This window comes from Pogona vitticeps, chromosome 4 (genome assembly GCF_051106095.1).
Source record: "Pogona vitticeps strain Pit_001003342236 chromosome 4, PviZW2.1, whole genome shotgun sequence".
NCBI classification, from domain to species: domain Eukaryota; kingdom Metazoa; phylum Chordata; class Lepidosauria; order Squamata; family Agamidae; genus Pogona; species Pogona vitticeps.
The window spans coordinates 120,142,313-120,158,513 of record NC_135786.1 but is presented as its reverse complement, the minus strand read 5'-3'; the positions used below and the strand labels follow the sequence as shown (position 1 = coordinate 120,158,513).

The 16,201-nt window shown below is 42.8% G+C and overlaps 1 protein-coding gene across 2 annotated transcripts in view; it reads left to right on the top strand.

Moving 5' to 3' along the window:
* PAPPA2 (pappalysin 2) overlaps window positions 1-15,444 on the top strand; it is a 435,383-nt gene extending 419,939 nt beyond the window's left edge. Inside the window, exons 21-22 of one of the 2 annotated variants that reach the window (XM_072998203.2) lie at window positions 11,087-11,185; window positions 14,414-15,444. In XM_072998203.2, coding sequence (XP_072854304.2) covers window positions 11,087-11,185; window positions 14,414-14,488 — 174 coding nt within the window. In that variant the 3' untranslated portion in view covers window positions 14,489-15,444. Of the gene's footprint in view, window positions 1-11,086; window positions 11,190-14,413 lie in introns of both variants that reach the window. The other variant, XM_072998204.2, reaches the window with a different exon arrangement.
* The last annotated feature ends 757 nt before the right edge of the window (window positions 15,445-16,201 follow it).

Below are 16,201 nucleotides of genomic sequence, written 5' to 3'. Positions count from 1 at the left end.
AACGCCATCATTGCTCTTAATGTCACTGGACTCAGGCCTTGCAAATATGGACCCAACATCTCCGGCTGATGACTTTCAAACTTATGCCCAGTTAATGGTTTGTATGGCTAAATCTCTTGAGCTCCAGATTCATAGACCCACTGCTGAACCATCAGACCATCTTTATGATCTGATTTCTAAGGACACTACCCACCAGTCCACATCTCTATGCTTCCTTAGTCCAACATTCTTGAACTAAGCCAGCCTCATCACATGCTGTCGCCCAGTATATTGACAACCTCGATCTCAATGCTGTTTTTCTACAAAAAAACAGCCTGCTCCTAACTACATCTTTGTTGAAGCTTTTCAATCCCACTCTAGACATTGACAAAACCTGATTCCACCTAACAGGGACAGTCAGCACATCGACTCAATGGGCCAGGGGCTTTATTCCTCAGCTGCCTTTACCATGAGAGTCACCAACTATCAAAGGGCTATGGGCACCTACCAGCACTTCTTGTGGGACAACATGTCTACCCTGGTTGAGGCACTGCCTGATGATAAAAGGATTCTGGCATAAACCTTTCAGCAAGAAGGCCTCTCACTGGCCAAACAACAAATGTTGGCAGCACACTATCAATGCAACATCTATGGCCACCTCGGTAGCACTTCAGTTTCTCCTGGCTTAGGACAGCTGGCCTCGCAGAGCATGACCTCCCTTTTGATGGTGTCAGTCTTTTCAATGCCAAAACAGATGACATTCTTGGGAATGTACAAAAGAAATGAACAGCTGCCAGGCACTGGTGAGTTTACCCCACATATCAATAGCACCCACAATGCACTCAACACAAACCACAGAGGCAAAAAAACCACTGCTCCTTACTACAAACAGCAGTCTTGCCGCACCAAGACCCGGCAGCAAACTACACTCAGACACTACGACTATAAACCTGAACATCAGATTTGACATTAAATTGGCTGAGATCTTGCCTCCCACCCTTCACTCACCTTCCCCTGCTCTTCGGAGACATTTACCTGTGTGGAAAAACATCACCACAGACACCTGGGTCCTCTCCATTATAGAGCAAGGGTACCACATAGAATCCCATCAACTTCCTCCACTGTTGTGCACCATCACACCTCCATCGCTAATTCTACAAAATGAAATACAATCCTTATTACTCAAAGATGCTATAGAATCGGTACCACTGCACCATACAGTCACAGGTTTTTTCTCTCATTATTTCACTGTCCCCAAATTGGCAACCACCCAATTCTCAACCTCAGAGTCATAAATCAATACATTACCACTGTGACAACCCCAGACCTACTGGGATATACCACAGTTTCACTAAGCTGCCACCAACCATTCCCTATAAGAAGTCACACAGACCAGGGATGGATTTTTAACAAATAAAAGAACAAGGTTTATTTACATAACACACAGGGAAAATAAAATGATCAAATGAATAAGATACAGTAACGTGGCTTAGTCTCAATCATACATACACTAGTTTGGTTCACACAGAACGCATTTAACTAAAGCACAGACCCTGAACCTATCAGTTCTGGCTAACCCTACAGACACCTGAACCTATCAGGTTGGTACTGACTGACACACAGTAGTACCCTGTCTGACACACAGACTCCCACTGAAGCTTCTTCTCTCAGCTCTTCTCCAGCTTCTCCTAACTTCTCCACACAAACTCCACATATATATACAGTACAGCCCCTCCTCCTGATGTCCCGCCTTCCACTCCCCATAGGATGGAACTTTCCCTCCAACCCATGACAGACAGGTAACATCAGTGCTGTATGTAACACCTCCCCTCTTTATAAGTTGTTTTGTAGGGGGAAAGCTAAGGTGCTTTTCTCCAAAAAACAACCTGGATCCAAAACATACAAAAACAGTTATACAATAACATACAATACCATACTTACTTATACTTTAGGATAAACATATCAATTAGGCATTTAAACATTTACCATTTACAATACATCAAGTTACCTTTATTCATACCAACCAAGCATGTTTAATAAACAAGTACATTTAACCTTTGGTCACCAAAATATATACATAGTCCATGTTTCTTTCGCCGTCTTCATTCTTCGGGTCTTCTTGACAAGGCGTCAGCAACACAGTTCACTGACCCTCTGACCACCTTCACTTCAAAGTCATAGTCCTGCAGGTTTAAAGCCCACCTCATAAGTTTACTATTGTGGGTTTTCATTGTCTTTAACCATTGCAGTGGTGAATGGTCAGTGCACAGAACAAAATGTCTTCCCCAGATGTAAGGCTTGGCCTTCTGGATCGCGTAGACTATGGCCAGGCACTCCTTTTCCACTGTCGCCAAATGTCTCTCACCTTTCTGGAGTTTCCTACTCAGGTAGGACACTGGATGCTGGTCACCATTTTCATCCTCCTGGCAAAGAACTGCTCCTACCCCGCTGTTAGACGCATCGGTGTAGATGATGAACTCCCGGTCGAAGTCGGGAGCACGCAGCACTGGATAATTGATCAGGGCCTCCTTCAACCTCTGGAACGCCTCCCCACAGTCGCTGGTCCACGGGATGCGGTCATCAGTCTTCTTCCTCGTCAGATCGGTCAGCGGAGCCGCAATCTCGCTAAACCTCGGGATGAACTTTCTGTAGTAGCCCACCAACCCAAGAAATGATTTGACTTTTCTCTTGGTGTTGGGTCTAGGCCAATCACGAACTGCTTCTATCTTAGCCTCTAGGGGTTTTATCACTCCTCCCCCTACTATGTGACCCAAGTATTTTATTTCTGGGCTACCCAGCTGCAGTTTGTTCTCTTTACAGAGCCTAGGCCAAAGCACTTCCTCCCCTGGGCCAAAGTGCCTCTCTCTAGCTTTGTGGTCATACCATGTTTTCTGTCTGACCTTCTGAGCTTGCAGGTTTTCTGCTGCTAGCTCTAGGTTTCTCTTTAGGTCATTCATCAAGGTGTCTATGTATGTCACAACATCTTGTGGGTCATCCTGGGTGATCTGCTCCCAATCTTGCTTGATTAAATCAAGGGGCCCTTTCACCCTTCTCCCAAATAAAAGTTCAAACGGACTGAACCCGGTACTGGCTTGTGGCACTGATCGATAAGCAAACAAAAGGGATTGCAGCTTCTGGTCCCAATTGTTTGGATTCTTTGCCAAGTAAGCCCTAATCATGCGCATTAGAGTCCCATTGAACTTCTCAGTTAACCCATTACTTTCAGGGTGATAGGCAGTGGTTTCCTTGTGCTTAATTCCACAGATTTGCCATAAGCGTTTCATGAGCTTCGATGTGAACGATGCGCCCAAATCTGTGATTATTTCTGAGGCAAATCCCATCCTGGACATATACCCCACCAAGGCATCTGCCACTGTGTTAGTTTCAATGTTAGTCAAGGGTATGGCTTCAGGGTACCTTGTGGCATGGTCCACAATGGTGAGAATGAACCTGTTCCCCCTCTTTGTGGCCTTGGGCAAAGGTCCCACAATATCCACCCCTATGCATTTGAACGGAGTGTCAATCACAGGCAAAGGGCACAACTTTGCTTTGGTCCTGTCGCGGTTATTCCCCTGCCTTTGACACACATCACATTGTTTACAGAACTCTTTGATCTGCTTCCCTATTTCAGGCCAGTAAAAATTCTGTGTGATTCTCTGTTGTGTTTTGTTCACCCCTAAGTGCGCAGCAAACATGTCAGAGTGCCCCCTTTGTAAGATCATGGGGCGATACTTTCCAGGTACCACCAGCTGACTTCTGATCCCATCTCCCCCTTTTGAGATATTCCTCAGGGTCTCTCTATATAAAATTCCCTTTTTCTCTCGAAATCTCACTGGGGTTTCAGGTGTTAGCTGGGCGTCTGTCACCTGTTCAAAACATTTTTGGAGAGTGGCGTCTGCCTTTTGCTCTTGGCCAAATCGGCTGTCTGTGGTTAAGGTTTCCACCACAGCTTCGGAACTCCCCCCACCTGCTTCCGTCTCGGGCTCATCATTACCCCCCTGAACTGTCCCCGTGGTGGCTTGTGAACGTGTAATCACTAGCACCCGTTTCACATGTTCAGCCAGGTCACTTCCCACGAGCACGGCTGCTGGCAGAGTCGATGAAATCGCTAGCCGCCAAACTCCCCTCCAGCCTTGAAAGTTCATAGGTACCTCAGCTACTGGCAGCGAGATCACCTGTCCCTCAATCCCTGCCACCTTTATGCTCTCATTCGGGATTATATACTCCCTAGGAATAATATCTGGATGGCCCAGGGTCACCTGGGAACAAGTATCCCTTAACCCCCGATACTGATGGTCAAGTATTCCTACGTCCACCCCTGCTGTTTCAAACAACTGTGAATCTGTTCTCACAAGTAAGCAGCGCCTGACCTCCACAAGAGGACCATTTTCCTCAGCCTGATCAGTAGATGTAACTGTTCCAGATTGAGTAGCCATGGCAACAGGCTCCCTCAATGGCAAGGAGCTTTGCTCTTTCTGGACACAGAACACAGCTTTTGGCTTGGTTCCACTCAAATCATGAGGCACATTTCCTTTTAGCTGCTTCCATTTCTCACACCCTGAGATTAGATGGCCCTTTCCTTGACAGAAATAACATTTTCTGCTGTATCTGGAGTCTTTCTCATCTGGTTTTGGTTTTCCCTCCAAAATCTGATTCCTGGACTGGCTCTGCCCAGAAGTTTTATCAACAAAATGGCCGCCCATTTTTGGCGGGCCCTGAACTAACCCTTTGGAGTACTTAGGGTCCCATGTTTCCCTCATGTTTTCTTCAGAATAATTCAGGTTTTGACGTTGTGCCTTAACCTGTGTGCCTTCTTTTGGTTTCTTTTCTAGCTCCTTTTGCTTAGCCTCAAACTCAGCCCTGATCTGTAAAATTTCTTCCTCAGCCCTAGCTTTTATCTCTTTTACTTTTTCTTCAGTCTTATCTCTGATTTCTTTTAATTTAATGTCTTTTTGCTGATTATATTTTTCAAGATCTTGCTCACTTTGTCTGACCTGAGCCTCATACTTTTCTCTTTCCGAAATTTCTTCAACTGATAAATTGTTATTTTTCTTATTTAGGAATGTTAATTTTAATTGTGCCATTCTAATTCTGTGTTCCAGTTCCATCTCTTTCATCCTCATGGCCATTCCCCTTTCTTTGGCATCTGCCTCTGCCTGCCTGATTTCAGCTCTTTCTCTGGCCTCCATCTCCCTCACCCTCAGTTCATGCTGTTGGGCTAGGAGCATTCTTTTGAGTTCTGGGTTCTGTTCTCCCGTGCTGTCATCCTGCACTGAGCCAAATTCATCCTCAGAACCTTGGTCAACCTGGGGGTCTTTCACTTCACCCATTTCTGCCATTTGGCTTCGAGTCAAGGGCGTAATCCCCCCCCCAGAACAGGCTGCTCTCAAAAGTCAAGCCTCAAAATAAAGCGACCACTTTTTTTTTTCTTTTGCCTCAGAACCAGCTTTCTATAGACTGCTGCTGTTCTTCAGCACTAACTTGCAACTGTTGCCAGCCGGAGTCTACCCCCTCTGCTAGGCCTCTCAGCAGGCAGGCTAGATCACTGCTACTTCACACAGTTTTGCCTCAGCTTTTTTCCCGCCAAAACAGGTTGCCTCAGAGCTCCCTAATCTAGTCTCCCCAGTTGGCACGTTCTTCCACTAGCGCACCTCCCCGTGAGGTACGCCTAGAAGATTACCTACGCACCCTCAGATTGTCCCTGACTAGACTCCCCTTGCTCTGGGCACACTTGCCAAGGCTTTGCTGGACCACTGGACAACTGGACCAGTCGTATCCCACACGCTGGACACCAATCAATGTGACAAACCCAGACCTACTGGGATATACCACAGTTTCACTAAGCTGCCACCAACCATTCCCTATAAGAAGTCACACAGACCAGGGATGGATTTTTAACAAATAAAAGAACAAGGTTTATTTACATAACACACAGGGAAAATAAAATGATCAAATGAATAAGATACAGTAACGTGGCTTAGTCTCAATCATACATACACTAGTTTGGTTCACACAGAACGCATTTAACTAAAGCACAGACCCTGAACCTATCAGTTCTGGCTAACCCTACAGACACCTGAACCTATCAGGTTGGTACTGACTGACACACAGTAGTACCCTGTCTGACACACAGACTCCCACTGAAGCTTCTTCTCTCAGCTCTTCTCCAGCTTCTCCTAACTTCTCCACACAAACTCCACATATATATACAGTACAGCCCCTCCTCCTGATGTCCCGCCTTCCACTCCCCATAGGATGGAACTTTCCCTCCAACCCATGACAGACAGGTAACATCAGTGCTGTATGTAACAACCACCACCAAATTTTGCATGGTTACCCTCGAGTCTATTCTTCCGCTACTCCACAGAAAAGACTGGTTTGTGGTAATCACGAGACATTTCCCATCAACCCAGCTCACAAGCCTTACCTGCGCTTCCAGCTAGGCACTCAGGCCTATCAATTAAACTCACATATACCCTGATACATGCTCTCCTCATTGACACCAGTCCTTCAACACCTTACAAGGCCCCCTTTCAACCCCCTGGCATTGACGGACCTCCTGCAGTTATTTGTAGATATTTCATTCCTTCTCAAGGTTCTCTCCCAGTTCTAACTCTCTCAACTTTTGGTTCTTCCATCATTCTTCCCATCTCCATACACTCGTCAAGAATGTGTCCTTCACATCATGGATATAAGACAGGCTCTGGCTTTCTATATAGCCCTCACGCAACCATTCCGGTGTTTAACTAGACTTTTTGTCAGCTATCAGCCTCCACCAAAAGGTCTCCAACTTGCCTACCAGCTTGCACACCACAGCCCCTTCGGCCACATTCTACCAGGGCATTGGCAGCATCCACAGCTTTTCTCCAAGGGCTTCTCCTCCATGAGATTTGCACATCTGCCACATGTATGCAGCTGACTACGTTTATTAATCACTATCAGCTAGATGTTCACCAGAAGTCCAATGCAGCTTTTGGACCTGCTATACTTTCTTCTACCTTGGTGTGGCACTCTCCTCTGGGTAAGCCAGCTTGTTATTCACCCAAAGTGTGATTCATAAAGGCCACAAAGAAGAAGGACATGTTACCTACCTGTAATTGTAGCTCTTTGAGTGGTCCTTTGTGATTCACAAATCCCGACCGAGCCTCCCCACTGTCACGCCCTTACTCTTCAGCAGCAGTTGACTTAACTGAAGGGAGAAGCTTGGCACCAAGGTATATATACTAGGGGAAGGGACTTGTACTAATGTATTTTTTTCTGATCACAGAAGCTCTAGAATATTCCAATGAAGCTCCGCACATGTGCAGATCACCCAGAGTGTGACAACTTGAAGAAGTACAATTGCAGGTAGGTAACCTGTCCTTCTTCCAATGATATCAACATTGTTGGAAAATATTTAGAGCAATTATGTTTATTCATTGTTTGATGATCAAATTAATGTGTTGAAAGATGTTCAGTATTGATTTTGCTGGACTAGAGATGAATCAATGGCTGTCTGTGAACAAAGCAGTGGTTGATCACTAAAGCCTTGAATTTGAACTCCAAGCTATACATGAATTTGATCTCATACTACTTTAGACCAACTGCTTTTGAAGAGTTGGTCTTCCCACACAATTGTGCAGGCAAATACAGCAGTCAAAGTAATACAGTGGTGCCTCGCATAACAAGCGCACTGTTTAACGACGAATCCGCATAGTGACGGCAAAACATCACATTGCAATGATCGGTAAGCGTTTTGCTTACCGATCTTCGCATTGTGATGTTTTAGAAACAGCTAATCGGCAGTTCCAAAATGGCCGCCGGATCAACAAAATGGTCGCCCCGCAGCATTTTCGTGCCGATTCCTCACTTACCGATGCGGCGAAAATGGCGGCCCTATGGAGGATTCCCGCTTAGCGGTGAGTTTACCCCCCATAGGAATGCTTTAAATGGGTTTAATGCATTCCTATGGGATTTTTATTTCCGTATAGCAACATTTCCGGATAGCGATGATTTATCCAGAACGGATTATCGTCGCTGTGCAGGGCACCACTGTATAACGTCTTCTTTATCTTTTTCTTGATTCTCATTGTCATTGAAGGGCTTTGATATGGAAAGTATCTTTTTCTTTCCTGTTCATGAAAAGGACATTTATAGTTTACCAGTATCTGGTTTTTTGAGCTCCCCAGCAGATTCTCTTTCACTCACTGTATTCTCAAAGGCATTCACAGCTGGGATCTGATGGTTGTTGTAGGTTTTTTGGGCTGTTTGGGTTTTTCTTGCTAACATTTCGCCAGTCTCTGTGGCTGGCATCTTCAGAAGACAGAAGTCAGAACTCTGTGCTCTGGTGTAGTTTGTGGGATAGTTGAGTATTTATAGTTGTGGGATCAGCTTTTTTGTCCTATTCTGGAGATTGGGTGATTATAGTGATCAGCGTGTTTTTTTGTTGTGGGTGTATTGCTGTGATAAGGGGGAGAAATGATCTGTCTCTGTGATCTATGAGTGTTGTTAGCTGGTCTTTTGTGTGCAGTGATCACCGGTCGGCAGTAGCTGAACATGCCCTGAAACAAGCTGGACATGAAATCACATTTCAAAACACAGAGATACTGGACAACACCAGCAATCATTATGTTAGACTGCACAGGGAAGCCATTGAAATCCATAAACATGAGCAGTGAGAACAGGGGAAATTCCAGTCAGAGGACCCCCCCAGAGAAGGGGGGGCAAGTTTCCACAGGAGAGTGAGGGCTTTGGAACTGCCGAATCTCAGATGGCAGTCTGTTTTTTGGAATAGTTCCCTTCCTACATGCAATCTGTCTCATGAAGTTGCCATGATGGTGAGTTAGCTGCTCGGAGAGGGGAGATATTGAGATTTATTATCTGACTGTAGAACAGAGATTAACGATCTGCTGCCAAGCCACAGCAAGTAAAAGATCAAATTTGTTCTGTGAAAGCTGACAAAAAGGAATGATCTCAAGCGGCATAACTTTGTTAATGCCTGAGAAACTGTAACATCGGAGTTTTCTTACTGGGTCACAGCTCGGAAATGAAACCAATTCTGCTCTATTTCTCTCTTAACCCTCTCCCCCAGAGAAACTGGCTTTCCATAAATCTATAAAGTTAGGACGTAAGAATTCTAAATAACTCTGCATATCTAATCTATGTGACTCTGTATCTGTCTGGAAGGTGAATTGTAAATCATGGGGTCCCCCCTTGTAAGACTTTAAGTGCGGACTAGCTAATAAATCATGTGGGTAATCTGAGTAATTAACCTGTTTGCTACGGCCATGAAAGGAGGGGGAGACCCATCATCGCAACCTACAATGGATTATATCAAGGGACTTCTTCAAGAATATCAATCTTATATAATCAATCATTTTAAGGTGCAACTGGAGGAGATTAGAACAGACTTGAGGATGACTTTTTCCGCTCTGCACGACAAGATCGAAAGCAAAGATAAACAATTGAGCCCAATTTTTAATGAACAGCCTTTAATGTCAGAGAGGGAAATTGTTTCAAAGCAGCACAGATCAATCATGGAACAGCCACCGTCGTCAGAGAGAGAGGAGAAGAAGACTCCTTTTCTTCAAAGGATGACTAAAAAAGACAAAAGGGGGGCGGGGATGGGAGAATGTATCTCAAGACTGTTCCGAAAAGAAAGAAGGAGGAGGAGAAATGGGCAAAACTGAGGGCAGAAATTTACGATCAGAGATCACACACTATGTTGCTCAAAAATCAAATGGGCATGAAATTAGTCAACTGTATAGAAAATGTCTTAAAGAAATATTATAGATGGCATTTTAAAACTGGAAAAAAATGAATAAGGGAGGCAAGAGACTAATTTTGGATTGTTAACTCTGGAGCTGAATATACAAAGTAATATGATTAATATACTATAAACAAATTTGGTCAGAGATGAATTTTAATGTTAGACAAGCACATGTAACCTATGAATTTTAGAAATGATGATGAACAATAATAGTGGATACTTTGTTTGTGAGGCACGTATATTGAGACATTAAATATGTGTGATTATAATAGTGACAATGTTGACAAGATTAGAGAGGCCAATCCCGGTTTGATGATACTGGAGTTGATAAATAAAAATTAGAAAGGAGGAAGTTACTTGCTAAATAAATAATAGAAATCAATTGGTTTAAGATATATATATATAAAGCAACATGACTGATATACTATAAGCAAATTTGGCCTGATATGGAATTTAAGGTTTAGATAAGTGTTGTGACTTATGAACTTCAGAAATTATGATGAATAATAATTTTCTGTATATAAGAATGGAGATTATCAAGGAATGAATAGGCCTGTGTGGATATTATGGTGGATAAGTAATTTTAAAGAGGAAATGAGGAATGTTTATGATGAGAGTTAGATGGATGGAAATGCAGATAAGAGAACTTACAAAATTTATTATTAGGATGTTAAGATACCTAATTAGATATATAAATAGGGATGTGGATGCAGATGCACACGGATATATTATTTCTGTAGTCAGAACTTATATAATAGATAAGCTGGTATAGGAAATACCTCCCCGCCTGTATGTTTTGTTAGTCTTGTATGTCTTGTTAGTTTTATGTGTTATTGTCTTGTAGGTATTTCTGTTCTTTCTTGTAGGTATGTATGTTATAAAAAAATAATAAAATGTTAAAAAAACACCAGCAGAAGTTCAACCAAAAAGAAGAAAGTATAAAACTCAACAAAGCCTGACTCCCAGCACTGAAAAACACACCCTGCAAAAGGTCAATGAACTCTACTGAGCCACAAAGAACAGTGATTACTGAACACAAAAGACCAGCTAACAACACCCATCAATCACAGTGACAGATCATCTCTCCCCCTTATCACAACAATACACCCACAACAAAAAACACACTGATCACCATAATCACCCAATCTCCTGAAAAGGACAAAAAGCTCATCCCACAGCTATAAATACTCAACTATCCCACAAACTGCGCCAGAGCACAGAGTTCTGACTCCTGTCCTCTGAGACTGGCAAAATGTTAGGAAGAAAAACCTCAAGACCATGGCCAGACAGCCGAAAAACCTACAACCGCCATCTCTTTCACTCACTTTCTATTTACTGAATGCTTGTTTCTCTGTATAGCCCTTCCAAGCAGATGGCTGGTGTGACACCATCAATAACCGAGCCTATTGTCAGTATGATGGAGGTGACTGCTGCTCTTCCACAGTCTCTTCCAGGAAGGTAGGTGAGATACTGTTTAATTACCCTACACTTTTACATTCACAGACAGGATCCACTCAGTTGATCAATGATGATTTTTACATGCATTTCTCAAGCATTTAATCAAGTTAAAGCATCCTGTATTTGCTTTTTGTCAGCATCAGTTTTCAACCTAGATCTGCATGTTTCTACACAATCCTGTGGTGGTGGTAGTGCTTATACCATCAAAATGGGATGGTTGGATCATGGGCACTGGTGCTTGTTTCTTCAGCTTAGGTAGTATTTGCTGGGTAAAAAGCAAAAGCAAAGTGTGCTGATTATATACCAGCCCTTCAAGCGCTTCAAGCACGCTCTGGGTGGTTTACAAGTTAATTATGCAGGCTAAACATTGCCCCCCGCCCTCCCCAGCAAGCTGGGTACTCATTTTACCAACCTTGGAAGGATAGAAACAATGGGTAGAATCCATGTTGTGTGTATGTTATACTTCAAAATCCTCTCATTCTGTTCAGCTCCTGTGGCGTTGCTTAGTAGACAAGTCAGTGTGAAAAGGGATCAGTGATAGAACTCTGAAAACTTACGGTATAGGAATATGATATTTCCCAATGTTCCCCAGCTTTTGAATCAGTGTCAACAGGTTGATTCACAGAAATATGCCATCTTTGTATTAAAGTTCTTTTCAAAGGAAAGGTTTGACTATTTTTGCTATACTGCACTCTTGAAAAAAATCACACTGGATCAGAGTCATTTGGGCTAGGAATCCAGCTGATTCCCCTTTTTGATCAATGTCACTTTCCACCTCCTTCCTCTTGGCCAGTGCTCCTGAACCATATTTGTTAGCTGGACCAAAGAGTCTGAAACAAAAGTTCTCACTCCAGGAATGTCATGAGTCCTGGAATTCAGAATCTTGTGACTCTTTTTTTATTTTCATCACTAGTAGGAAGTTTGTTAGGAGGAGGGGAATTAAGAGTGCCTGTCATGGACCAGAAGATGGGTGTTCCTCTGCATCTGGAATAAAGGTTGCCAGAATCACTTCCACCCTGAAGGGGTGTTGTAGGCTGGAGCTCTTAACTGTTACCTATTTGGGAATGAAGTGAAAGGAAATGGGAAAACTGCTGACACAACTGCTGACACAACAGTGAGGCAGGGAAGAGGGAATTGCAGAAATAGTGCAAGACTGAAGAAATTAACGTCATCAATTGTCTCTGATTCTGGACACAGAAAAAGAATTTTGCTTCAAAAGAAAAGTAATCCAAATGGCCCTTTCAACAGGTCAGCTTACCCACCACCACCACCACCAAGAACTTAAATAATTAGTGTACCAGGTCCTATCTGTTTCAGATAAGTCAAGAAAGCTCACAAAGTTCCTACCTACCAACTGATTTTCCCCTGCTTTCTTTGTTCTGAACCAGTTTCTGTAATACTGATTGAGGAGCCTATCTTAGAATGGGCACACATGATTATTCAGCAGCAGAATTAATGCCAGGATTCTCTGGAAAAGACATTACTGCTAGGAAATGTTGAAGGTTCTGGGATAGTGCAGCTATGTGCAGAGGGAAATAGGAGCCCAATAGGATTTGGGTTTTTTTAAAAAATTAGTTTTTAAATTCAAGTGCAGGAGAAAGTGAAACTGATAGATTTTCCCATCCTTACTCACTTTGGGTGAACAACAGCACCATGACAATGCTCAAGAATTGGGGGTCGAAAAGAAAAAGGTTTAGGGGCTGTAGAGATTCCTCACTGAAAAGCAGGATATAAGCAGGATACAAGTAGCTGTTCTCTTCTAAATTAGGCAGTGCAGCGGTGCCTCGCTTAACGAGCGCACCGTATAACGATTAAATCGCATAGCGATCCGTTTTTTCGGATCGCTAATGCGCTCGCACAACGTTGTTCCAATAGGGAAAAATTCGCTTTGCAAAGACCGGTAAGCGTTTCGCTTACCGATCTTCACAAAACGCCCCCCGCCGATCAGCTGTTCGGCGGCCAAAATGGCCGCCGGAAGCCGGGAAATGGCCTAAAATGGCCGCGCACAGCGTTTTTGCGCCCTCATTAAGCGAGGCGAGGGCGCGAAAATGGCTGCCGGCCATCCTGAAGCTTCGCTGAACGGTGAGTATTTGGCCTATTTGGAAATCGCTGCCCCGTTCAGCGATGCTTCAGCATAGCGAAGGTTAATCCGGAACGGATTAACCTCGCTATGCGAGGCACCACTGTATTCTTTGGTCCTGGGACTATATGTCAATGTGGAGATTTCCTGTATGTCTACCAGATTTCACCCTCTTGGAATCCTGTAGAAAAGAAAATGCTAATCCACCATACACAGTGTGGTATAGTGGATAGAGTGATGGACTAGTATTCTGGAGACCAGGGTTTGAATCTCCATTTGGCTATGGAATCTCACTGGGGTGTGTGGAACTGGTAAAACTACTCTTTAAATATCTCACTTACTTTGAAATCTCTGTAAGTAGGCGCCAACTTGACGGCACATAACTAACTAATCCATTATAATGAATCCCTCATTCTGTCCAGTGTTCTATCCAGAATACTTTTGCTCCCTATAAATCCTCTTTTTGCCAAGACTGGCACCTATTTAGGATGAGTGGACAGAGGATGTGTTAGATCCTCGTTCGATGATGGCACCTATCCTCTAAATGCTGGGGCTTATGTGAGTATCATGTACTAGTTCCAGTGTGAGAGCATCTCAGCACTGGCTATTGAGAACTCCGTGTTTATGGCAGAGAAAGCTGGAACAACTTCTCTATGCTGTCTCTGTACAGAGGCTTATGTTTCATTTATTTATTTATTTATTTATTTATTTATTTATTTATTTATTTATTTATTTATTTATTTATTTTTTATATCCCGCCTATCTGATCAACAGACCACTCTAGGCGGCTAAAAGTATGGACCAGATACGGAGAAATTTAATCTCTAGAGATAAATGGGAACAAAGAAAGAAAGATGGAAGCTTCTCTTTTTCCTTTGTATATAACTTGGAGACTCTGAACTCAATGCCAGTTTTAAGATTTTGAACCAGTTTAGTTGTATTCCCTTAAGATTTTTTTCTGGGGCTGCTGCTGCTGCTGTGTGTTTTGCTTTGGACAACTTGTCTATGGGAGATAGTGTTTGTGAAAGTGATTGACTAAAATAACATACCTGAACCAACTGAGTACATGGAGCAGGGTTTGGGAGGCCCCTTTGCTCATTGTTGAAAGCCTCTGTTCCCTAAACTGCATTGTTGTCCAATTCTGTCAGGTGGTCCTTTTTCCCAACGGCTGTGATCAGGATGAGTGCACCTGCCGGGACCCAGCAGCAGAAGAGAATCATTAACAGCAGTCGGAACAAGAGGAAAATTCAAGGGCGTGTGCAGGAGCATGAACCAGTGAACTGGAAGGACTGACAGAAGGGACCTCAGTGCAGCATGATCATAAGAGGTCTAGTTCTGTGAGGCATCCATGCATGAGGAATAAGGAAAGAAATGGAGGAAGGAATTGTTAGAGGGAGATGAGGGCCAGAAAGCAACTGAGCACCCTTACAACTCCAGTTCTCCTTCCTTCTCATCAGAATTGAAACTGAAGTCGAACTCTTTTACAATGTTGTCACCTGTGTGGGAAAACTGCTTCAAAATCAGGCCTCCAGGTTGTCTTCATTGCATTACTGTATCAATAGTTCGCTACCTAGAATTTTTGCTCAGAATGTTGTCAGTGTGCTCCCCTTTACTGACTCTGGCTTAATTTAGTAAAAGGGAGGGAGATGAAAATGATTTGTCTGCAAATATTTAAGCATTATTTTATTACAGATCTATATTATACTTTTATTTGCTGTTTATAAAGCTGAAATCTGCTGCTATGAAGTAAAAGGACATTAGAAATTGTGGTATCATGTTATGAGAAGAATTTCCAAAAATGCAGGAATCTCCAAGGTATGGTTAATATAAACAGAGCTAATGGGTCTTTTTACTTTATTTTTCAGTTATTTCCTCTTCTACTTTTAAGCGTTTTTTGCAGGTATAAAGTTGCATAAAAGAAGACTTCTCCACTCCCTCTCACCACTGCTAGCCCTCACTGCATGTGGAAAGTTATGCTTAACCTACTCTTCTGTCTGGCATTTTTACTTTTTTGTGCAAAAAATAATGGCCTGAACGAACTCTAGAGGAAAAGCTTTCGAATTTGATTTTGCCCAGTGCAGAAACAGTCTACAGCCACCTAGAGTGGTCGAAATGACCAGATAGGCGGGGGTATAAATACAATACAATACAATACAATACAATACAATACAATACAATACAATACAATACAATAAATAAATAAATAAATAAATAAATAAATAAATAAATAAATAAATAAATAAATAAATAAAAATACACTTGATAAGTATTTCAGTGTTCAACAAGTGATGCCCACACATCCTCTACCCATCTCAGCATGTATGCATGCTAAATGTCTCCTGGGTATGTTATATATGCATAAGGTTGCCAGAAGAGGGGACTGGTGAACCACGTCTAAACGATCTATGCCTGGAAACTGTGGAAAGGGTCTCCATAATGCAGAATTGACAGCATGTAATTATTATGTAAGGCTACAAAAGAAACTTTACATATTTGACAATTAAAAGTAATATTGTCTTTAAAATAACTGTGCACTACTCTATGAAGGTTGGTGCAGTATGTGGCTTGTATTCTGAGTTTCTCCAAGGAGGAGGCTTTTGCTGAGACCATGACAAAGCAAGAGACATTTACAATTCCCTACCATTCAGCATTCCAAGACTTACCTGCAGCTTCTGTTTTCATAACAAAAAATATACTATATGTGCATGATTAATGGCATGCCTCGTTTAGCCCAGAGACTCATACACTACATTTAGGGTGGCAAGTGCCCCATGCTGTGTGAAATGATGCTATACTTTACAAGCATCTGAAATGGCTCAGGGCCTCTGGCATCATGTGCCTGCGCCATCCAGGCAAAAAGCAGCATTCCAGGTTTTTCTTCTGACCATTGTTGTTGTTGTTTAGTCGTGTCTGACTCTTCGTGACCCCATGGACCA